The sequence below is a fragment of the Erythrolamprus reginae genome, chromosome 1 (assembly GCF_031021105.1).
Source record: "Erythrolamprus reginae isolate rEryReg1 chromosome 1, rEryReg1.hap1, whole genome shotgun sequence".
NCBI classification, from domain to species: domain Eukaryota; kingdom Metazoa; phylum Chordata; class Lepidosauria; order Squamata; family Dipsadidae; genus Erythrolamprus; species Erythrolamprus reginae.
The window spans coordinates 358,284,999-358,310,349 of NC_091950.1; the positions used below are offsets into that span (position 1 = coordinate 358,284,999).

Sequence of the window (25,351 nt, forward strand, 5' to 3'; positions counted from 1 at the left end):
AGTCTTCTATGTTTCTATGTTTCTACATCCCATTCAACTCTGATCAGGCAAAGCTTTTGTTTAATTTTCCTTCCCCCTAGTTCCATTCACTTTTTCTAGCACCTTGACTCACTCATGAAGAAATCTGAAGATCTTAAAAGGGTTTTATATCTTTGCAGTTGCCTAATCCAAGCATTAACCCAAAAGAGATTTTGGAATTGTGCAATGAGATTAGCAGTTAGATTCAATATCCCGTATCTGGTTTAGAGTCTCAGCAATAAGTATTGCGGTTGTAGTTACTGTGCTGAGCCAGGAAAAGATCTCCTTGTAACCGACCAGTTGAGAACGTTTATTAGATCACAGCGATATTGTTCATTATACAGCCACATTTTTCTACAATCATATTAGGAAACTCTGCCACTTCAATTTCTGTGTAGTTTCCCTTTTTGACAAGATACATCATGGGAAGAGGAGAACTCTCCACCGCAGCACAGGATCTCTTCCCATAGCCAAATCGATGCAGCAAATTCTTCGGCTGCCGGCAACTGCCCACACAATGGTAAGCCTGATAGCCAGCCGGCTCAATAATCCAGTACTGAGTCCAGGTCAACTCGCGGAAATTGATATAATGTTCTTGCCGGCAGCAGGTAGACCTCTCCATCATGCTTCCTTCTCCACAGTCCCCAGGTCCTCTGTTAAAAAGCAGAATCAATATTCATCTAAGATGTAGGATGAGGCCTGGACTCATTTGCTGAAAGTTTTCAGCAAGAACCTGACTGACACATACAAAACTTTAGGCACGAACAAAAATATGTCTTTGATTGTTTTAATGATGTTATTGGTTTATTGATTACATGTTCAACTCTCTTCAACATGTCCATTTTTCCTATCTATCTATCTATCTATCTATCTATCTATCTATCTATCTATCTATCTATCTATCTATCTATATATCTATTTCTCTATCTATCTATCTATCTATCTATCTATCTATCTATCTATCTATCTATCTATCTATCTATCTATCTATCTATCTGTCTATCATCTGTCTATCTATCTATCTATCATCTATCTATCTATCATCTATCTATCTATCTATCTATCTATCTATCTATCTATCTATCTATCTATCTATCATCTATTTATCTATCATCTACCTATCTACCTATCTACCTATCTACCTATCTACCTATCTACCTATCTACCTATCTACCTATCTACCTATCTACCTATCTACCTATCTACCTATCTACCTATCTACCTATCATCTATCTATCTATCTATCTATCTATCTATCTATCTATCTATCTATCTATCTATCTATCTATCTATCTATCTATCTATCTATCTATCATATATCTATCTATCATCTATTTATCTATCTATTATCTATCTATCTATCTATCTATCTATCTATCATCTATCTATCTATCTATCTATCTATCTATCTATCTATCTATCTATCTATCGGATTTATATGCTGCCCCCCTCCGAAGACTCGGGTGACTTACAACATTTAATAAAAACAATAAAATACAATGACTAAATCCAATTAATTAAAACTAGCTAACTAACCTAAAATCTCCAATATATTAAAATCAATCGTACTCATTCAGACCTCAACCATTGAGAACATTCATCAGCCAGGGGGGCAAAGATCTAATCACCCCAAGCCTGGCGACATGAGTCTTAAGACTCTTGCGGAAGGCGGGCAGGGTGGGGGCAGTGCAAATTTACGGGGGGAGCTGAGTGAGTTGTGCCAAAGGTGTTTTTTCAGGAGACAAATGGACTTTCTTATTTTTTCTTTGAAGATGTTTCGCTTCCCATCCAAGAATCTTCTTCAGTTCTGACAGGATACTGGGGAATGGAAGCCAAGAAAGTCCAGTTGGCTCTTGAAAAAGCACCTTTGGGAAAACCATGAGCTGGATGACTGGGAGTCTCTACAGATTTTCCTCTAACACAGTGGTTCTCAACTTTGCTAATGCTGTGACCCCTTAATACAGTTCCCCATGTTGTGGTGACCTTCAACCATAAGTCTAGCGCCAATTCTCCCAACAGAGCTTTAAGCTGATTAGCAGGAAGGTCAGAGGAACACCTCCACTGTAAATGCCTGCTTGGTTGGATTGGAAATATATGTTCCAAGGTGCAGGAATAGAAGCTAATTCCTAACGCCATGGGAAATTTATCTTTTCCCCCTGTGCAATGGTTGTTCGACCCCTGAAGGGGTCCCGACCCCCAGGTTGAGAACTGCTGCTCTAACAGTTATAAGGACTCGTCTAACATTGCCTAACTCACTGCCTGAGGATCAAGTATTTGTATTGTAAACCACTCTGTATTCTGCATCACATTCATTTTGTGTGCGTGCATGTATGTGTGTGTGCATACATTTTCTATATACCTGTAGCAATTAAATATTATATTCCTCTCTGATAAGATGTTATTTTAATTAATCAGACTAATTCCAGAATTTTTTCCAACTAACAGAAGCACTCCCAGGTGTGGTTTGCTAAAGTATTACTGTTCATTTAAAGTGTCTGTACTAGTTGTGAAATGAGGAATGATCTGTAAGCCACACTAAGAATGTTTATTCAGAAGCAAGCAAGCAAAAATTCAAGGTCACGCCAACTTTCTTCAGAGTCTTGTTGAACATGGATTTATTTGCAATTGAACAAGATAAAGGACATAAAGACAGCCATTATGTTGAATAACCTAACTAAAAATGCAGTTGACTTTAGCTTCAAGTAAATATTATTCAGTATAGATTGGGAGCTGCCAAATTTTTTTCCTGGGATTTTTTTTTCCATCATGAAAGACAGAAATGAAACAATGTCACTATGCAGAAATAACATGACACTTACCCATATTCTTCCAAGTTAAGAGTGTAAAGGACCAACTCTGGTTTGCCTAGAGCCTTATCTGAAGGGTCCTGTGATGTAAAACGCACAACTTTGGCCATTTCAGAGGCATAGCTGCCTAATCTTTCACCTTCAATCCAAATCTCCAGGAGCATTGGCCCAGAGGCTTTTGTTTTCAGCCAGAAATGTACAGCCTGAGTAACATCAAAATTCCTCCAGCCGGACTCCATAATGGGAACTAATCTAAAGTTTAAAAAGCATGAAATGCTTATCTGAGCTTACAGTATTTTGGTTAATGCAAACATACTATGAATAGAATAATAATAATGAGAATACTAGCAACAATAGCTTCTAACATAGGCTTTTACTTTAACTTCCTTTTTCTAGAAAATATTACAAAAGTAACATTTGGACAAAGTAAAAATATACTATATTCAAACGAATTATGGGCAAAATGCACAAATGGTACAGACATACTGTAAATAAATGAATGAAAAGAGAACAGCTATTAAATTAATGCTACAATATATAAAATAGTATAAAACAAAGAAGAAATTGGTCCCTATTGTAGTTTCTGCTACCAATTAAATACAATTGATAAATCCAAAAGGTAACATATATTGATCTAGACTGGTGTGAGAAGAAGAAAGCTGAAAGAGATTATAAAGGCCAAAAAATATATATAGCAGGTCTGGATTGATTTGTTACGATTTCTTAAGAATAAAGAAATATTTGTAATTTGCTGGGCTAAATATAATTTCATAACATGTATTTTGTAGACAGGATAGTTTCAGAGGCTATTTTGGACTAAGAACATTAAAACACTTGGAAATAAGGAACCGAAGGTAGTTTCACATGTACACCCAAGAATGTGCTAATTGATGAGAAATATGCAAGTGCCGGGAAGTAAATTCAGCAAAATTCCACTTGCTGAGGGGTTGTTAAAAGAAATGTATAAAAGAAGGAGATGGGTTTCAGGTTGGGGCCATTGGCCATAGCTATTTCTTGTTGGCCCTTGATATCATCTCTGGACCTCATTGCAATGGGATATTGATGTGACTAATGTTATGATTTATTTTTATTTATTTATTTATTAGATTTGTATGCCGCCCCTCTCCGAAGACTCGGGGCGGCTCACAACAGCAATAAAAACAATATAGCAGTGGAACAAATCTAATATTAAAAACATAAAAAACCCTATCATTATTTAAAAAACCAAATAGCACATTCATACCAAACATAAAACAAAGTATAAAAAAGCCTGGGGGAAAGGTGTCTCAACTCCCCCATGCCTGGCGGTATAAGTGAGTCTTGAGTAGTTTACGAAAGACAGGAAGGGTGGGGGCAGTTCTAATCTCCAGGGGGAGTTGGTTCCAGAGGACCGGGGCCGCCACAGAGAAGGCTCTTCCCCTGGGGCCTGCCAAACGACATTGTTTAGTCGACGGGACCCGGAGAAGGCCAACTCTGTGGGACCTTATCGGTCGCTGGGATTCGTGCGGTAGCAAGCGGTTCCAGAGGTACTCTGGTCCAATGCCATGTAGGGCTTTAAAGGCTTTAAATGATGGCTGTTCATGTTCCAAATTGCTCATGAAAATAAATATCTGAATCTTAAAGTAAGAATTATTATTTGTGTTGGTGTCTTCTGTTTCTTTTATTGGGAATAAAATATTTTTGTGATCCAAAAGTTTCATGATGTTTTTAGAAATCGTGTGAGGCTATTTGAAAACCACTGAAATATCGACGTAGATGAATACCTTATTTTATGGCTGTTATATCTAAAGTGTAAAATCCAGGTGACCCTTACATGGTACTAAGAAGATGCAGACAATTTTAACTCTTTGCTATTACTGAGTGGTTATTTTGTTCTCTGAAATCCAGAAATAGTAGCAAGCCTTATTTAGAATCTGTTTTGTATGGCTAACCCAATATTGTGGATGCTGTCCTCATGGTCTTGAGATTGAGACCCTGGCTTAATTTTGTTTCAAGGCTAATATCATAAAATATCAGGAAAACAAATGGCTGCGTTCACATATCAGATTGAATCATTATAGATTACATGGTTTACAGCAACATAGTTGCATACATTGCTACAAGTTGTAAACCATTATTTATTAACAATAGTAATTGAATTCACACACACATTAAGCCAAACACAGTATGTGAACCGCTTATTTATATATTATTAAGTTCTTAAAAAGTACTAAAAAATGAATTGTAGAAGCATTGTTTAAATTATGTTGACTTTACAATTTTAAGCTGGCTATATTGGAGACAAAATAATCTTCCCATGCTGCAAAATACTATAAGACACCATCAGGCATGGGGGAACTGAGATATTCTTTCCCCCGCATGGTATGTTTGTTTGTTTGTTTGTTTGTTTGTTTGTATGTATGTATGTTTGGTTTTATAATAAGTTTTTTTCATACCTGGAATCAATTAAAGAGGTCCGGTTAGTGCCATTATCTTGAAGTTGCACCCAGTACACAGTTACCCTTGCATTCATGACTGGTCTTTGTGACTGCCTGCTGGGCAGATGTTTCTTGCCCAGGGGCTTTTTGAAAAGCTTCAGTTCAGCCATGGTGACTTCACTGTTTTCTGGAATCCTGCCCTCCATGTCAAAGATCAGGTTCTGGCGGGTGGTGTCTGAATAGAGAATGTCTCCTGGGATATCTTTGTGGGTGGAAACAGAAGGAATATTTTAAAATCATTATACAGAAAATACAAGACATTCTATATTCCTTTGGAAGAGTATTGTTTCAATTATCTGGTAGAGATTGTACTAATAAAGCATATCTGGAAGATATCTGATTATCGAAGGCTGTTTTAAGTAATAATAACACGAAATAGACCACATTGAAATTCTAGAGGAAGACAGATGGACATCCAATTCCTTCTATTTTTTGTTACCATCTTGCACTTGTCAATCCTTCCTTTATATAAGCACAGTATAAAAATGGTAAATAGTGATTAGTAAGATCTGTGTCAACCAAATATATTTAAATCAATAAATCTTTATGGTAACAACAATGTTTTATACTACTGTCTCAAATGGAGGTCATATACTATCATCCGCTAGACATATATTCAGAGAAGATAAACCTACTCATTACTTTCTTTCCACAACCTGGTACTCTCTAGATACGTTGGGCAAAGAGTTTCCAGGCAGCATAATTGTTTTACAAAATTGCTTTAATCATCAATGCTTTTTTTCTCCCAAATGCATCATGTATTTTCAATACTTTAAAAATAATATATGTACGGCTTTCATAGCAAATTAAATATTTTTTCCTTCATCAACATTTCTCATCATTGAGTCACCAAAAATTATTTACGTCATGAGAGCCATAACATGGGACTTCCCTTCATTTGTTTTTAAATAACAATTAGATAGTTTGAGATTATGTTTTCATCTGATATTCAACAAAGCAGGAATCAGCCTCATTTCGGATAAAACCTCAACATCCATTTCTGGCCCATGAGTGAAAAATGATGGAATGAATGGGAATGATTGGTTTTAATATTAAGGGATTTAGAGTATAATTTATGTTTTGATAGCATTGAGTTTTTAATGTATTTTAATATTAGATTTTTTAATGTTCTGTATTTGTTTATTCTGAGCTGTCCCGAGTTCCAGGAGAAGGGAGGATAGAAGTATAATTAAATAAATAAATAATGCTTAAATAGTAAATATTTTTTTCAGTAATCACATTTAAGATTGTGTTACCGTAAATAAATGCAATGTATTCAGTCTTTGCCAGGAAAGCAACGTAACTTTGTGAACAATACAACAATATAATAACATCTAGGTTATGCTTTAATCTTTAAAACTGGCTGTCAACACTACCTCTTCATGAGAAATAAATTAGATTTCCAGGCAAATTCTGAACTTCAAATTTCATCTTTGGGAACACCTTTAGCTTAAAATATTTTAGTAATCCTATCTACCTGTGGTTTGGATTAAATCTATTAAGCAGTTGGCCCTGATGAAATTTAAGATTTCAAATGGAGATGGAGAATTTTTTTTTAGCTTAATGCAAACACGAGACCAAGTTTACCTGCGTTGCCTGGAACTCCTCTCAAGATCCCAGCTAAACTTGGCAATGCTCTTCGTTTCACTCGGTGCCGCTTCAGCATGGACATATATTTATTCCTCATGTTCTCTGGAATCACTAGATTTTCCAGGTCAGCCATCTGGAAAGCAGGGACCTCTGGAAGTTTCAGTTTCTCCAGCAATATTTGCTTGAGTCCTTTCTCACCAAACCCAGCAGTGGTGGCAGCTAGGAACAGGACAGAGGTTAAGGCCCAGCTAAGATTCACAGCCATACTTTGCCGATCAATCAAATAGGAAAAGACTCCCCAAATCCCTCCTTCCTCAACACAAGTTTTTCTTGGTAGAGAAGAGATTGTGCTGTGAAGTTGCAGGCTGCCTGAGTGGGAAGGAGGACTCATGGGATGTCTTTATATAGTGAGTGGGATATCACTTGCATAACAAATTCCACAAGCTGAAGTGAGGCAGAGGAAGTGAAAGTGTTACATCTCATTGGATACATCCAAGCCATGGTCACACCTTCCCAAGTTTAAGTAATAACATAGGAATATTGAGAAGCTTAAGTGTCCTCCCTTCATTTATATTTTTCTCCTTAGGTAGCCCCATTCCAGAAAATATATCCATACAATGGGAGTTATGTTACTGAAGAGACTTTTATTGTTGGAGTAAACACATGTTTTTGCAAGGTGGCAGGGGATGTATAATTTAGCCACCATTCGGAGGAACAGCACACTAATTATATTATATATGTTATATAATTATTAGATCTATTATTAGATCTTATTCCATCAAATGCAGATTGTTGTAAAATCAAATGGAAATTCAAATTCCATATTTATGAAACTATGAAAAGGGGTGTTCTTAGGCACCATCAAACTGCTATGCAAGCTGAAGATTCTGTACTTTTATTCACACTACCTCTGGAAAGTTCCAACTTGTAGAAGATGTATGTATATAAAACATATATTTTGTCAAAAAAGATATGTATTAAAATAAAAATGTCCAAGGTAATCTCTCTGATACTGGGTTGCTGGTGACTATGGGCTGTTATTTTAGGTAACAGCCTAAATGACAATAGTACTTAATCATGGCACCATATTTCCTGGGACCTTGCATAATACTTTTTTAATTACTGAAACCTAAAAATATATAGACCAAACCTTGTGAATATGTATTTGCATTGTGTTTATAATGGTTTCTTCTAACTTTATTATATATACTTAAAAGCGTGTTTGTCCTATTTTCAAGATGTAATTTGTTGTTTCACAAAACTCAAGCTTGTAAAAATTTATTAGTGCAGTTACTACAAAATTATAAATACAAAATTAGAGCCGCCCCACTCTCTACTTTTTCAATTTAGGAAAACTTACCTTTTTGTCTTTTTGTCTTTGTACTGAAAATATCTAAAGTTATTAGCTCTCTCCAATTTTATGCATTGAAAAACAATCAGAACAATTCCATATGAAAAGCTACTTAAGGTGGTGGCGGTTCTTGTGATGAGGGACTCACAGCGTTCTGGCCAGATCAGAGGAGAATCCAGCAATTCCGTCCATTTCCAAGAGTGAGATAAAGAGATGATGATTATGTGTCTCTCTAGGCTCAACTGAGTTAAAGAACTGAAACAGTGGAGCAGAGAGAGGGCATGATCAAATCTCTTCTTAATTCAATCCCTTGGCAACTGACAGAAATTTTTAATAATTATATGTTATTCTATTAAGATCTTGAGAATAACTTAGTGTAAATTGGTATTCTAGTATTAGAGTAATTTGATGTTTATATTGATTATTAATAGAATTTATATGGAGTTTTTAGTAATGAACATTTTAGCTAATTTATTGGAGGGGGGATTTAAATTTGATGGATTATTGGGGTGGTTGCGATAATATGTATGAAATGAATGATTGTTATGGGTGAGCTGGGTGGGATTTTGGTATGGATGAAACAAATGAAAATGGTATGAATGATTTAATTAGCCTACCTGACACTGGAGAGGTGGGAGGGGAGGGGACACCGATATCTGGGGTGGCAGAGGGTCGGAATATTCCGGTCTTGCTGGGGAGAGGCAGATATGGTGGGGGCCACAGAGCTAGCCGTTCCAGGGGAATGAGGGATCGCTGCTTAATAACGATCCCTTGTTCCGGCTCTGTGAACCCAACCCTGGGCACTGGTGATGAGTGTAATTCTGGCCCTGGGCTCAAGCTGCTCCTACTCAATGCCAGGTCGATGGTAAATAAAGCTCTCCTCATCTGGGATCTGATCCTGGATGAGGAGGCCGACCTGGCATGTGTTACTGAAACCTGGCTGGGCCCGGAGGGAGGAGTTCCTCTCTCTAAAATTTGCCCAGCCAGGTTTCAGATATGGCATCAGCCTTGACCCCAGGGAAGGGGGGGGAGTGGCTATTATAGCCAGGGAGAGCCTTGGCTTACGTAGACATTTATGCATGATATGTCTGTCTGTATGATTGGTTTCTTAAATTAGGGTTTTTAAATTAACTTAAATATTAGATTTGTTTATATTGTCTTATTATTGTTGTTAGCTGCCCCGAGTCTATGGAGAGGGACGGCATACAAATCTGATAAATAAATGAAATAAATCTGATAAATAAATTAATCCCATGCTTGGACTCTCCAAGTAGTGCACAGGAAAAATTATCTTCTTGCATTAGTACTGAAAATATCTACAGTTATTTGCTCTCTCCAACTTTAATGTATTGAAAAACAATAAGAACAATTTCATATAAAAATTTCATATGAACAATTTCATATGAAATTGTTAGTTACTCTAACATTTTGTTCCTGCAGAATGCAGATGTATTATATATCAAAAGTTATCAAGGCCTAGGCCCTTAGGGTAACTGTTACCTCTCCAAAATTTTACCAGGAGCTATGAAATCTATGGCTCATAATACAGTACAATGGGTTTAGAAGTTGTTGATTTCGTTATTGGTTTTACCTGTTAGCTATGTTTTCATATACTGAGTCAGGCTAAGTGGTTTGGATAAATAGTGTGTAGAAATTTACAAATTGTGTGCCTGTTTCACAAGGGGGAGGAGTTATCTTTGAAATATATTTATCAGTATTCAACTGGGGAGACAATGTATGTATATGTCTGTTTTTGTTTATGCACTTTTTGATGTAGTCTTATTTAGCTTAGTTTTGTTTTTGTACTTTTTTTCTTTTTTGGAGTTGGTATTTTAATGCTTTGAATAAAATAAAATATGTTTGTTTGTTTCTTAAAGAAAACTGTTACATTTACTCTCATTCCAAAGCAGCATTTTGGGAAATATGCTGGATTGGCATATTTATTTTATTTATTTATTTATTGGATTTGTATGCCGCCCCTCTCCGTAGACATTGTTCTACAATGGTCAATCAAATGTCTAAAAAAAAGCTCTCATCCAGGACATGAGTATAATAGACAATCCCAACAGCTGACATTTGGAGACAGGAATTGTAAATCCTAAAGCAGCACAGGGCCATCGGGCCTAATAGCTATTAATCCCCTATCAATTTGTTTAATCTTTTCTTAATCCCCACATCTTTGCACAGAAAATTAAGTCATTAGCATGCGGAATCTGCTACCATTCAGTGGGTGGCGCAGCTTGTGCAGTTACAAGAGAAAAAGAAAATCTTCCTATAGAATTTGTATAAAGAATACGGTCTCGGAGTTGCATTTAACTCCTAGAGACATCACAAAAACATCAATGTCATTATCCTGGTAACAAGGGATTTGTTTCCCTGTAGAAGAGATTTGTTCCTGCTATTTCCTGAATGCTGCTTTGACTTCCTGGTCTAGCCTGCTATCCTGATCTTCCTTGATGGTCTCTGGCCAATTTAGTAACCAGACCCAACCTTGCTCAGGAGCCAAATCCAGGTTGCCACTTGCTGAGACTGGTTTTACCTTTATAATGCAGAATTCCCCAAACCGGTATTCATACTTCGCCATCAAAATAGGCCTAATCTGGCAGTTGCTCCTTTCTTAATTTTTTTATTTTATTTATTTATTTATTTATTTATTTATTTATTTATTTATTTATTTATTCATTCATTCATTCATTCATTCATTCATTCATTCCAATACACAATGAGGGTTTAAGTAGGCTTCGAAGCTTGAAACTTCAGCCTGATGATGGTGAATGTGATTTCACCGAAACGTCGCATAGACATGCAAAATATTACACAGGGCAAAACCCGAACTCAGAACAATCTACATACATATACCCGTGAAAATTTACGAAAACAAATATATATATATAATATATATATATATATATATATATATATATATATATATATATATATATATATATATAAAATATATATTATATATATATATATATATATATATATATATATATATATACACACACACACATAGTAAAATACATGATGAAGGTTATAGAGGAGATACTCATAGTAAAATATATCTAAGAAAGAATAGAAATGAAGATATAGTAATAGAACATATCAATGAACGAATAGAAGAAGAGATATAGGAATAGAAGAAAGGAATAAGAGATATAGGCGAGCAATAGGACAGGGGACGGAAGGCACTCTAGTGCATTTGTACTCGCCCCTTACTGATTTCTTAGGAGTCTGGATAGGTCAACCGTAGATAATCTAAGGGTAAATTGTTGGGGGTTTGTTTGGGGATGACACCAGGGCCACCATCAGGAATTTTGGGGCCCCATACAGCCTAAGTATCTGCCCCCCCGCCATTTTAAAACTACTGCCCCCAAATCCCGTGCCATGCCCACCATGGCCACACACCCTGGGCAAGCCCTCCCCCCGGCCCTCTGAGGTCAAACACAGCCCTCTCTCACTCTCTTCCTTCCTCTCTCATTTCTTTCTTTCTTTCTTTCTTTCTCTCTCTCTTTCTCTTTCTCTATCTTGCTTTCTTCCTCTCTCTCTCTTCCTTCCTCTTTCTCTATCTTGCTTTCTTCCTCTCTATCACTCTCTTCCTTCCCCTCTCATCTCTTTCTTTCTTTCTCTCTTTCTCTATCTTGCTTTCTTCCTCTCTCTCACTCTCTTCCTTCCTCTCTCATCTCTCTCTTTTTCTTTCTTTCTTTCTCTTTCTCTCTCTTCCCCCTCTTTCTCTATCTCTCCCCCTCTTGCTCTCTCTCTCTTTTTCTCACCTTCTCTCTCTTGTTTTCTTTATCTCACTCTTTATCTCTCTCGTTCTCTCTCTCTTGCTATCTCTTTCTCTCCCCCCCTCTTTCTCTCTCTCTCTCTTTCTCACTTTCTCTCTATCTTGCTCTGTCGCTCTCACTCTCTCTCGTTCTCCGGATGCTGGCGAAAGTGATTTTCAATGTCCCTGCCAGCCCGCCCGGAACATTCAAATTAAGGGGAAAAAAAGCCGGCAAAGGTTTTCTTTCTTTTTTTTTCGGCAAGAAAAACCTTGGCCGGCGGAGGAGAAAGAGAGGTGGATCTGGTGTGCGGGTGGGCATGCGGGGGGCAGCGGCGAGTAGCCAGGGGCGCGTGGGGGCTAGAGGAGTGGGGGGGGGCTGGGGCCAGCCGCAGCATGCGCGCCCTTGGAAAAGGGTGTGCGGGGCCGTGGGGGGGGCATTTTGGGGTGTGCTGGCTAAGGCGTGCGCAGCCTACAGCTACAGGGAACACCCCAGCCGCCCAAGCCTCGTTCCCCAACGCCGCCACCCCGAAGGGGCTCCTACCTTCGCCGCGCGCTCCAAGAGAGGGCCGGTACTGCGAGGAGCTGGAGCTTGGCGTCGGTGCTGCTCACTGGGCACAAATTACTGCGGGCGCCAGGGGGCCGGCAAAACCATCCGGGCCCCCCCTATTTGTCAATTTGGCCAGGCCCCTGACGCCACTACCAGTAGTACCGCCCTATCGGCGGCCCTGGATGACACTATGGAGTTTGGTAATGAATTCCACGCTTCGATAACTCGGTTACTGAAGTGATATTTTTTACAGTCAAGTTTGGATTCAGAATACCCATTTTGAAATGAAAGTGCCACAGAGAGGAGGGAATCACACTATTTTCCAGGGCACCAGAGAACCAGACCAGGAGTAATGGATGGAAACTGACCAAGGAGAGATTCAACCTGGAAATAAGGAAGAACTTTCTGATGGTGACAGCGATCAACCAGTAGAACAGCCTGCCAGCAGAGGCTGTGAACATCCCATCACTTGATACATCCAAAAGAAAATTGGACTCCTATCTGGCTGGGGTGGTGTAGGGTTTCCTGCTTGAGCAGGGGGTTGGACTTGATGACCTGCAAGGTCCCTTTCAACTCTAATAATAAATAATAAATAAATAAATGCTGAACAAGAGTGCTGCTGCACATATATTTTTTTGCTTCTAGATTCCTCGTCTGTCCAAGCCAGTGTTTCCCAACCTTGGCAACTTGAAGATATTTGGACTTCAACTCCCAGAATTCCCCAGCCAGCGGATGCCAAGGTTGGGAAACACTGGTCCAAGCAACAGCAGTAACTGAGCCAGAGATGGAGAAAATAAGTATACACAACACAGCAGCATACAACTCTTCTAAAACCTTGATTAAAAATTCAATAAAATATTATCACAGTCAGTGGGCAAATATAAATCATACCTCCATTTAATATAGCCATCACCATCCTTGCCAGACTTACAGGCCCAGTAACCTAGCGAAATATACAGGTCCTTCCTGAATAGGATGTCTTTATATGAATTTCAATTCTCATTTATTACACAGAGATATTTGCCTTGCTCAGAGCATTATTATGGATTAATAATAATAATAATAATAATAATAATAATAATAAATAATAATTTATTAGATTTGTATGCCTCCCCTCTCCGAGGACTCGGAGCAGCAGTTTCAAACATCGTGTTAGCATGGTGTTTGGCTTTATTTGGGTAAGCATATTTGAATCAGAACAAAACATTGTTCAACTACAGTATATCTTGATCCATTATGTGTTAACTTCATTAGCACGTTCAACCAGTTTCCATACAAATAAAATCTAGATAAGCTTCCAATCTGAAACACTATATTTCCTTGATTAGAAAAATCAAGATGGGAAATGAAAAGAAAACCCAGAAAACCCAGATATTAATTATTAAACTTAAAAGGTTTTTTTTTAAAATCTGGTGTGCCTTAGTTATAATCATATATTGTATTACAAATATATTATAATTGCTGTGATATAATTGGATGCTGTTTCATGTATAATTGGTTTCATGTAACTCGTATGTATGTGGGAAATATTTTTGTTCTCATGTGAATTTTTTCCATGGAAGGATTTCACATAGTTAAAAATAGCAAATTTTCATTTGCATAATACCAACAGCACAACTTTAGTTGAAAGCTGGCATTTTAAAATCTGTCTGGTGCTTTGACATTTGCAAGTAAAAAGCAAACAATGTTGGAAGAGTAACACTGGCCGGTTCTTCCAAAGAGATGATCAAAAAACATTTTCAATTTAAAAAATCACTATAAAAATGTAACACTTAAATGTGTTCACAGATATTTAAAAAGAGAGATTGATTTGACCTGATGTTTTCTGAAGCTACCCATATTGTTTAATTACATGAAGTTATTAATCCAATAGGAGAGAATAAGCATAGCTGAGCCATGAAGTGTGAGTCTCATGATGTTATGTAGTTAAGTAATGAAACATCTGCAAGCAAACAGGCAAGGTCAAAGAACACCAAATACTCATAGAGATTTTGCTTCTTTTTCTTTCAGTCATCAGTCTTTGTGTCTTCTGCACCAGATCTGGAGAAATCTAGTAACACCCCTTTGAATTCACAAATCTTATTGAAACAGATCAGCTTTTGTGAACCATCATAGACTAAGATGGTTATTTTAAAAAATACACTTTCATTTATCTAGGCCACTTCAGTATTTCTTTTTCTTGCCTTACTAATCTGTTTTTATTATTATTATTATTATTATTATTATTGTTGTTGTTGTTGTTGTTGTTGTTGTTGTTGATGATGTTATTATTATTTGAAAACGTACATAAGAGCAGGATTTAATGCAAAACTGGTAACTTATTCTGAGGGAAAAGGATGTTTGTGGATTCTAACATTTATAAACACAAGCATTTAGAAACATAGAGACATAGAAGACTGACGGCAGAAAAAGACCTCATGGTCCATCTAGTCTGCCCTTTCCTGTATTTTATCTTACAATGGATATATGTTTACCCCAGGCATGTTTAAATTCAGTTACTGTGGATTTACCAACCACGTCTGCTGGAAGTTTGTTCCAAGGATCTACTACTCTTTCAGTGAAATAATATTTTCTCACGTTGCTTTTGATCTTTCCCCCAACTAACTTCAGATTGTGTTCCCTTGTTCTTGTATTCACTTTCCTATTAAAAACACTTTCCTCCTGAACCTTATTTCACCCTTTAACATATTTAAATGTTTCGATCATGTTCCCCCTTTTCCTTCTGTCCTTTAAGAGGAAGAATAGTACTTTATATCAATAACATTATAAACAAAGCTATTTTTGTTACTGATAATTAAAAGGCAATTACAGGTATTCCAACTTTCCTTTCTGAACAGATTTTGTTAAGAAAAACAGAAGTAACAGAAAAAAGCAGAAAGCAGAAAGGCAATACTCTCTTGAAAATTATTTCACTCACTGAGTCAGGCCAATTGTACATTAGAAGCATTTTCAGAAAATATGCAAAAACGTAGACCATGTTGGACTATGAACTGGCTTCAGCAATTATTGCTGAGAAAAGATGATATGTCCTTAAATTACTAGTATACCTCTTTCATGGAGTGCAAATGCAGTTCTAAATTATCTCTCCCCCCACCTCCAAGTTGGCTTGAATGGTAAGTAAAATCAAACCTTTGGGGAATGATTTTTGCAGCTCTAGATTAGAGATTGTTTTCTCCTGTGTTGTGTCCAGTCTAATAGACTGAAATCTCTTTAACGTTAAATGTGTATTGGAAGCAGATTTATGACCACCGCAGGTGAAATAAAATTATTAAACAGACAGCTGAACTCAATTAGAAAAAATAAAGTGTGGATTGAAGAGGATTTCACACAATAGTGATTATCTGCTTGAATTGCTGGATTTACTATTCCTTTTTTTGTCATGCAAACAAGAAAAGGCAAGTCTTATGTAGGTGAGCTTTCTGAGCAATGTGGATTGGAACCTACAGGGTGGATTTACAATGTCAGACAAGGGATTTAAAGTGTCTGCTTAGATTGAAATATGAAAGAGAAAATGAAAATCTCATTTTCAACCAAAAGAGCAGGTAAAGTTTGCATTGGTCATGCCTATAAATAAAAGATTTTTCTTTCATTATGTAACTGATACTTATAAAACGTGTACTGTCTGCTGCATAATTAACATGCTCTTTTATCTATAAACCTAGGTGTTACTAAGGAATTGTAATTGATTTAAATCTAATCGTAAAGCTGTTGCAAGATAAGCATGGTGCACATTTTACGTACATTTAAAACAATAAATTACATATTTAAAATAAAATAATATATTGTAGGACTCAGTAAAAGCGGATTTTTTTTGGGTCTTTTAGAATACTGTTCAAAAGATCGGCTCTGATCTTGCTGGTTTTTGGTAAAACTCTCAAGATGTAAATGTGTTCCCAGGCAGTTAAGCCTATGAAGTGGTTATTTAAATGTGGTTTGGTTCCTTGACTTGTTTCCATTTGCTGTGATGTTATGGTATTATTAGTTCCTATTGTTAGATGGGCTTCTGTCTAAATTGAAAAAAATAAATAAACAATTGAATAATTGTGCTATTTTTATTTATTGTTTATTTCAGTTTTAATTTGCTGTCGCTGAAGATTGCGTTAACAACACCCCTTTCCGTTTTTTACAATTTTAAAATAGATTAGACTAAAAGAATTTGTTCACTCCACAAAAAGTATTAAACATTTTTTTTTAAAGTGATGATTCATTGAACAATGATCTAGATAGCATATAATATTAAGTCTTAATGGGTGGAATCACACATCACACTAAGCTAAAAACACCCATGAAAGCTCATCATGGTTGAATTTTATGTGTGAATCAGATCATACCACTTGGTAACAAAGCTTTCAGTAATCTTCCCATCTGAGTAAGAATAAATTCTTCCTGCCCATGTCTGACAATCCCTTGGACCATATATGGTCACCTTAAAAAATAACAAAAATAAAAACCAAAGTAACATTTTATTTAACATAGATTCAAGAGTTACCATGTTCGTTGGGATCCCAAGTTGCATTGGCATTCTTCAGTCTTGAAAGATCATGGTATCATGCTCTGGATTCCCCAGAGCATGAAGCTGGGCAGGTTGGTAAGGAGGACACTGTTACCCAAGCAACAGATCCCCCCTCTCCATGTCTCTGAAATATTCCAATGGAATGAATATAATTGGTTCCAGCTACGTCGCAGGAGTTATCAGAACATGGCTGTACACACTCACGGACTGCTTCCAGGACTCCGGCTCTGGATTTTGTCTCAAGGTTTACTCCTGAAGCCTTTTCCAATGAAGGATATAGCCACAAGGCAGTGGAGGTTTGCAGTCAGAGTTTCTCTTCTCCTAATGGTTGACCAGAGCGTCTTTCATGCCTTGCTGTGCTCTTAGCGTACCACATTGCTTACAGAGACCGCCTTAATGACCATTGACCTATTTTAGTAGGTTTCATCTGCTCAACCCACTGGAATCTGTCTTCATATGCTCAGGATAGACAAGTCCCTATCTCGCTGAAGGTCAATGACCCATCGGCTACTCTCAGCCTGGTTTGGCCAGGCTGTGGAAGCTGTTGCCCGGGGTATGGCTACTAGGAGCCACAGGTGAGAGCTGAGTGACAGGTGGGCACCAAAGGTGAACGAGCTGCCCTAAAAGCTGCCCTAAATGAGCTGCTGTAAAAGGACACGACATGCTCCTACACCAGAGATGCTACCCTTCCTTGAGCACCACATTCACCCCGGCCTCCCAAGTATTAATTTAATAAACAAAACAAAAAAATTACATTTTATTTATTTATTTATTTATTTATATTTTTTATTTATTTATTTTGTCCAATACACAATGAGGGTTTTAGTGGGTATATATCTATATACACATAGTAAAATACATGATGAAGGTTATAGAGGAGATACTCATAGTAAAATATATCTAGGAAATAATAAAAAAGAAGATATAGTAATAGAACATATCAACAAAAGAATAGAAGAAGAGATATAGGAATAGAAGAAAGGGATAGGAGATATAGGAGAGCAATAGGACAGGGGACGGAAGGCACTCTAGTGCACTTGTACTCGCCCCTTACTGACCTCTTAGGAATCTGGATAGGTCAACCGTAGATAATCTAAGGGTAAAGTGTTGGGGGTTTGAGGATGACACTATGGTCCTCTGGAACCAACTCTCCCCAGAGATTAGAATTGCCCCTACCTCCTTGCCTTTCGTAAGCTACTTAAAACCCACCTCTGCCACCAGGCATGGGGGAATTGAGATACTCTTCCCCCTAGCCCTTTACAATTTTATGCATGGTATGTCTGTATGTATGTTTGGTTTTTATATTAATGGGTTTTTAATTGTTTTTAGTATTGGATTATTATTGTACGCTGTCTTATTATTGCTGTTAGCCGCCCCGAGTCTCCAGAGAGGGGCAGCATACAAATCAAATAAACAAACAAACAAACAAACAAACAAACAAATGGAGTCTGGTAATGAGTTCCACGCTTCGACAACTCGGTTACTGAAGTCGTATTTTTTACAGTCAAGTTTGGAGCGGTTAATATTAAGTTTAAATCTGTTGGGTGCTCTTGTGTTGTTGTGGTTGAAGCTGAAGTAGTCGCCGACAGGCAGCACGTTGCAGCATATGATCTTGTGGGCAATACTTAAATCTTGTTTAAGGCGTCTTAGCTCTAGGCTTTCTAGGCTTTTTATGCTATACTCGTTGAATATTGTTAGGCTCATGTCAGGAATCAGTTTGGTCTAGTGGTTAAGGCACCAAGCTAGAAAACGGGAGACCACGGGTTCTGGTTCACTCTAGTCATGGAAATCAGTTGGGTAACCTTGGACCAGTATCTCTCTCTCTCTCAGCCCAATTCATCCCCCAAGGTCGTTGTCATAAGGAAAATAGGAGGAAGAAGATTTGTTGAATACATTTGCTGCCTTGAGTTATTTGCAAATATAATGAAGATGGGATATAAATAAATATATGCATACATACCAAAACTTGAATTTTATAACTCAGAAATTGTACTGCACAATTAAACTACTTAAGAATGCAGGAGATGGATTAAGACCTGTAAAAACAAAACATGTAAGAAATACTTTCTTTTTTTATTTTGAAAACAATAAAGAAACTTTAAAAAAAAGAATGTAGGAGGGCAAATGTACAAACCATAATGTGGAATCTGAACACATTGTTAAAACAATACTATGAGATGATATTAAAAGAGTTAAAATAATTTAAACCAATGAAGATGCTTGAGTAAATCCCCTCCTAAACTGTAGCAAAGAAGTGGCTTGGTTAAGCTCCAATGGTGCTTTTCTCCATTGCATGGGGTTCTGCAAAATTAATGGCAGATATCAATTAATCTGAAGTGAGATTCACAAAAGATGTCCTCCGATGATCTAATTATGTGGAGTGGCGTACATGAGAGCAGTCAATCTTGCAAGTAGGAAGAAACAGCAGTAGGAACCATAATAACTGAAATATTTGTATCTCCTTTCATAGATCTGCCTCTTATCTCTCTATTACAGTAGGCTCTATCTCGCACAACAGGGACTGAGATGACACGATGCATTTATGCTAATGTATTTTAGAATTTCTAGCTCAATCATAGACCTAATGATCCACTGAAATATTTAGAAAGTGAATAACACAGCAAAATAAAACACTCATAAGGGAAAGGCAAAATAGTTTCACTTAAATTCCACTTCAATCAGGAGGTTTGTTATGCTTCCAATGACCTCTACTACAATCTTTGATAGAAGCCAGGAAGTTTTTCTTCTGTTGTACCAATTTGAATTTCTGGGTTTCTCACTCCATTTTGTAGCTTCAGTTTGCACAATTAATTATGCAGTGTTCTGAAAACAACAGCTTTTACCTTTAATTCCAGCTTTGTTGGCATTGTTGGGTGAGATCATCCAAGGGCATGGGGTGAGGTATCATCAGTACGCTGATGATACTCAGCTTTGCATCTCCACCCCATGTCCAGTCAGCGAAGCAGTGGAAGTGATGTGCCGGTGCCTGGAGGCTGTTGGGGTCTGGATGGGTGTCAACAGACTCAAACTCAACCCTGATAAGACGGAGTGGCTATGGGTTCTGCCTCCCAAGGACAATCCCATCTGTCCGTCCATCACCATGGGGGAGGAATTATTGACCCCCTCAGAGAGGGTCCGCAACTTGGGCGTCCTCCTCTATCCACAGCTAACATTAGAAAACCATCTTTCAGCTGTGGCAAAGGGGGCGTTTGCCAGGTTCATCTGGTGCACCAGTTGCGGCCCTATTTGGACCAGAAGTCATTACTCACAGTCACTCACGCCTTCATCACCTCGAGGTTCGACTACTGTAACGCTCTCTACATGGGGCTACCTTTGAAGAGTGTTTGGAAACTTCAGATCGTGCAAAATGCAGCTGCGAGAGCAATCATGGGCTTCCCTAGGTATGCCCATGTTACATCAACACTCCGCAGTCTGCATTGATTGTCGATCAGTTTCTGGTCACAATTCAAAGCGTGGGTCATGACCTATAAAGCCCTTCATGACATCGGGCCAGAATATCTCCGAGACCGCCTTCTGCCGCACGAATTCCAGCGACTGGTTAGGTCTCACAGAGCTGGCCTTCTCCGGGTCCCGTCGACTAAACAATGTCATCTGGCAGGACCCAGGGGAAGAGCCTTCTCTGTGGTGGCCCCAACCCTCTGGAACCAGCTCCCCCCGGAGATTAGAATTGCCCCCACCCTCCTTGTCTTTCGTAAACTTCTTAAAACCCACTTCTGCCGCCAGGCATGGGGGAACTGAGACATCTCCCCTGGGCCTATAAGGTTTATGCATGGTATGTTTGTGTGTATGTTTCCTTTTTAATAAGGGTTTTTTTAGTGACTTTTAATTGTTAGATTTTTTATATATTGTGTTATTATTGTTGTGAGCCACCCCAAGTCTACGGAGAGGGGCGGCATACAAATCTAATAAATAGAATAGAATTGAATTGAATTTATTTCCCCCCCCCAAACTTCCTTAATTTAAGCATGGAATAGTAGGGGCAGCTATACTTTAGCTCCTGCAAATAGAACAGAAGCTTCTACAAGTGTGATATGAATGCATTAATAAAGACCTACAAAGGAAATTGCTACAAGCTGCACGCTAATCAAAGACAAGTAATTTGCAATCTCAGTCAACCTTGAGAAAAAGTTCAGTCAGACGAAGCATGGCAGAAAATGGTTCCTGCTAAAGATCTGTGAAGTATTATTGCAAAACCAACTTAGCTTCCCTTTCAAGTCTGCAAATTAGAGAAGGGGTGATATTTGTAGTGATTCTGGTGAAAATCAATGGCAGAAGAATATCTACAACAGAAATAACAGGATTTGTACTATATCATGTACAATTAGCAGTAATATCTGATTATTTTTATATATATATATATATATATATATATATATATATATATATATATATATATATATATATATAAAATATATAAATAGATCAATATATATAAATAATATATATATATATATATTATTACGAAAACAAATATATATATAAATATATATAAAAACTTACTGATCTATTTTAAGTTGCTGAAAGCAAATAAAAACAATGGATGCAATGAACTATCAGTAATTATAAACTCCTACCCTATGACATGAAGACACATATATCAGGAGGCCCCGTTGCAAACAACATAATTTATATAGGCACTAGATATCACAGTGCAAATAGTAACTAAGCTGTATCCTTCGCACAGCAATGTAATGATGCACTAGTTATTATCTTGATGCCATTGTGGTTGGTTACAAGAATCAATGTAGTTACTCCCCATATCAAGTATATTGGCATCAGATTTTCCTGTTTCTTAACAGCTGCACTAGCTACTTAGATACTGTTGGGGAGGGGGGAGATGAGAAAGGAGGAAAATCTACATGAAAGCTGTATGTCTGTTATTTAATATAATGAATAGAGTGTTAAAATAATGCTAGAATTTAAAAGATATACAATAATGGGAAAGGTAATCAATTTATCTTATCATTCTTAATCACACTCATAAAATGGCTAAAAGAGCAGTTTTCTCTATAATATGGGACACATGGCCATCTTATTTAGATTAGAGGCAGATTCTGGATGCAGGAACATGTATTCAATTAAAAAAACTGTAAGTATACATGTTTGAAGGTCATTGCCTATAGATTCCACATTTAAAAAAACATACAAAAACACTCTGCACTCTGCAATGGAACTCGGTGCAATATACAAGACTTTTTGTCAATAAAACATGGACACAAAGTAAATATCCAGAGAAGTATTTGTTTAAACAATTTAAATAAAAAGCTTTTATACCATAAAAATAGTTAGTTAGTTATTAATTCATTTGAAAACAAAATTCAAATATCTGAGTATGTATTAAGGCATCAATTAATATTATATAAAATATTTTTCTTCCCCTCCTTCTGGCTGAGGTCTGAACACAAATTACTCAACCCAAACAATCTAATCACCATGTAAAGATATGAAGAAATTCTAAGAATTAAGGGCTTGGAAATTCCACAGAAAAATGAAGACAAGAACAAAGGAATTATTTGAAGGAGGCGGAGAAATTAATAGCAAAAAAAGAGAATTTTTCTATACTTTATCAATATAATTCTTGTATTAACTTTTGAAAAAGGATGAGTATATTGAACATCCATATGAATAAGTCTTCCTTATTTATTTCAAACCTTCCTCTCTCTTCTTTTTTCACATGAAAATCTAGAATTAGATGAGTTCCTATTAGGGTGGCATTAATATTTGTTTTATTTTTGAATATAGAAGGAATTGTGTAGATAAATGACAGTTTAAAACATTTTAACGTTTTTGAAAATAAAAATTAAAAATGGGAAAAACATTTGTGAATCAAATCCTTTAAAACAGACCCTGTAAAAATTGTACAGATTATTTAATTATAAAAAGTAAAATAATTTTCAGAAAGAGAAACATTTAAAAGGCAAGCACTATTAGGAAAGTGAATTAATCATAATAACTAGAATTTGTAACAAAGAGGCATTTAACAGATAATCTAATCTTTATTTCACTTTCACCACTGGAAGAAAATCTGTAATGGAAATAATACATCCACAGATAGATGTTATGGGATAACACCTCATAGTACTCACTGTCTAAAATCTATGTGTACCTCAGGGGAGCATTATCCATAAAGGAAAATCCTGCTGGGAGGCATAATAAGAAGTTGAGTTTACTCTGAAATAGGTGTGTACTGTGGCTCACTAATTGAACTCATGTGGATACAATCACACATGTAAATGTAGGTAGTTGTGCACAGGCCTTGGGCGTTAAGATTACTCAAGTGATAAGTGGATTATCCAAAATATAATGAAAGATTTGAATAATTTATCTGTATAATTAGATTTTGTCTTTAGGTTTTTATTTATCTCTAGGACTGAAAAATAAATGTTTAGTAACTACTGAACCATTTATGTGGCACTATCAAGCTGATTTTGGCCAACTCTGGAAAGGTATACTGGGCCAGAACTAGTTATACAGTGATCCCTCGATTAGCACGGTCTCGATTAGCGCGAAACGCTGCAACGCGGTTTTTCAAAAAATATTAATTAAAAAATAAGTCCGCGGTTTTTTCTCTACACCACGGTTTTTCCCGCCCGATGATGTCATACTGATTGCTGATTGGCCAAAATCTCGACCAATCGTTGCAAACGCAAAAAAAAGCTTTGCAACTGTTGGAACTTGTTCAGACTTGTTGGAAGATGCCTCCTAAACGTTGCACACAGAGTGGAGGCGGCGACGCTAAAAAGAGCAGGAGGATACTCACAATTAAAGAGAAAATTGACATTTTGGACATGCTGAAAGAGGGACGCTCTTATGCAGATGTTGGTCGGCAGTATGGGATCAACGAATCGAGTGTGCGAACCATTCGGAACGACGAGAAAAAGATAAGGCAAGGTTCTCTGATGGCATTCAACAAGGCTGCAAAAAGAATGGTGACGCCTAGAAACAAGCGCCTTATGAAGATGGAAGCTGCTTTGTCCCTGTGGGTACAAGACTGCCGCAAAAAGAGCATTGCTTTGGATACCAACACCATAAGAACCAAGGCACAGCAACTGTACAACCGTCTTGAAGACACAGAAGGAGGCGATGCAGATGAGGGAAACGCAGGTAAGGGCTGGGGTTTTTTATTCTGTCATTACATACTGTATTTAAGTGTTTTTTAAGGAAGGAGCAGGGAAGGAGGGGAGGGAGGGAAGGAGGGAAGGAGGGAGGGAGGGAAGGAGGGAGGGAAGGAAGGAAGGAAGGAGGGAAGGAGGGAGGGAGGGAAGGAGGGAGGGAAGGAGGGAGGGAGGGAAGGAGGGAGGGAAGGAAGGAAGGAAGGAAGGAAGGAAGGAAGGAGGGAAGGAGGGAGGGAAGGAGGTGGGCATTTACTCTGTATGCTTTCATTCAAGTCACTTCTCTCTCCCTTTCCTGTCATTCTTCTGCTTCTTCAGCCCCAGCCACATTCACAGCAAGCAAAGGGTGGTTTGAGAAATTTCAACGGCGCTATGGCCTGAAGAGTGTATCATTGCATGGAGAAGCTGCCTCAGCAGATACAGGTGCAGCAGAAAACTTTGTCCAGGGCACGTTTAAAGACCTAATTGCAGAAGGGGGCTACCTTCCAGAACAGGTGTTCAACATGGACGAAACAGGCCTGTTCTGGAAGAGGATGCCTTCAAGGACTTTCTTGATGCAAGATGAAGCCAAAGCCCCTGGTTTTAAGGCCATGAAAGATCGAGTGACTTTGATCATGTGTGGGAATGCAGCAGGCTTTTTGATGAAGCCAGGGCTAATCTATAAGTCACGAAATCCAAGAGCCCTCAAGAACAGAAACAAGAATTCATTGCCAGTGTACTGGATGCATAATCCTAAAGCATGGATTACAAAACCCCTCACGCGGGACTGGTTTCATCAGTGCTTCATCCCACAGGTGGAGGTGTATTTGGCTCGCAAAGGACTCGATTTCAAAGTGCTTCTCCTAATGGACAATGCTGGAGGCCATGATCACCTGGACCATGAACATGATGGAGTGCAAGTCGAATTCTTGCCACCAAACACCACATCGCTTATCCAGCCGATGGATCAAGGTATTATCCGTGCATTTAAGGCACTGTACACGCGCAATTCTCTTGGAAGCATCGTGGAAGCAATGGATGCTGATGAAAACTTCACATTGAAGGCCTACTGGCATCAGTACACAATTGCATCTTGTCTGAAGAACATTCAGAATGCCTTAATGGATATGAAGACACAGACAATGAATGCCTGCTGGAGGAAATTGTGGC

General features: G+C 37.7%; 1 protein-coding gene across 1 annotated transcript; it reads right to left on the reverse strand.

The window, feature by feature from the left end:
* Positions 1 to 331: 331 nt before the first annotated feature.
* LOC139161628 (left-right determination factor 2-like) lies at positions 332 to 7,157 on the reverse strand. The gene is made up of 4 exons (XM_070741026.1): positions 6,890 to 7,157; positions 5,261 to 5,504; positions 2,838 to 3,077; positions 332 to 671 (listed from the first exon to the last, which is right to left on the reverse strand). Exons 1-4 carry the CDS (start codon positions 7,155 to 7,157, stop codon positions 332 to 334), a joined length of 1,092 nt encoding a protein of 363 aa, XP_070597127.1.
* Between the last annotated feature and the right edge of the window lie 18,194 nt (positions 7,158 to 25,351).

Excerpts from the sequence above, each read along its gene's own strand:
- LOC139161628 (XM_070741026.1), bottom strand. The coding sequence starts at position 7,157 with ATGGCTGTGAATCTTAGCTGGGCCTTAACCTCTGTCCTGTTCCTAGCT. Across the intron at positions 5,505-6,889 it reads AGGAGTTCCAGGCAACGCAG|ATATCCCAGGAGACATTCTC; the intron begins GTAAACTTGGTC and ends CCACCCACAAAG. Across the intron at positions 3,078-5,260 it reads ACCTCTTTAATTGATTCCAG|ATTAGTTCCCATTATGGAGT; the intron begins GTATGAAAAAAA and ends TTTAAACTTTAG.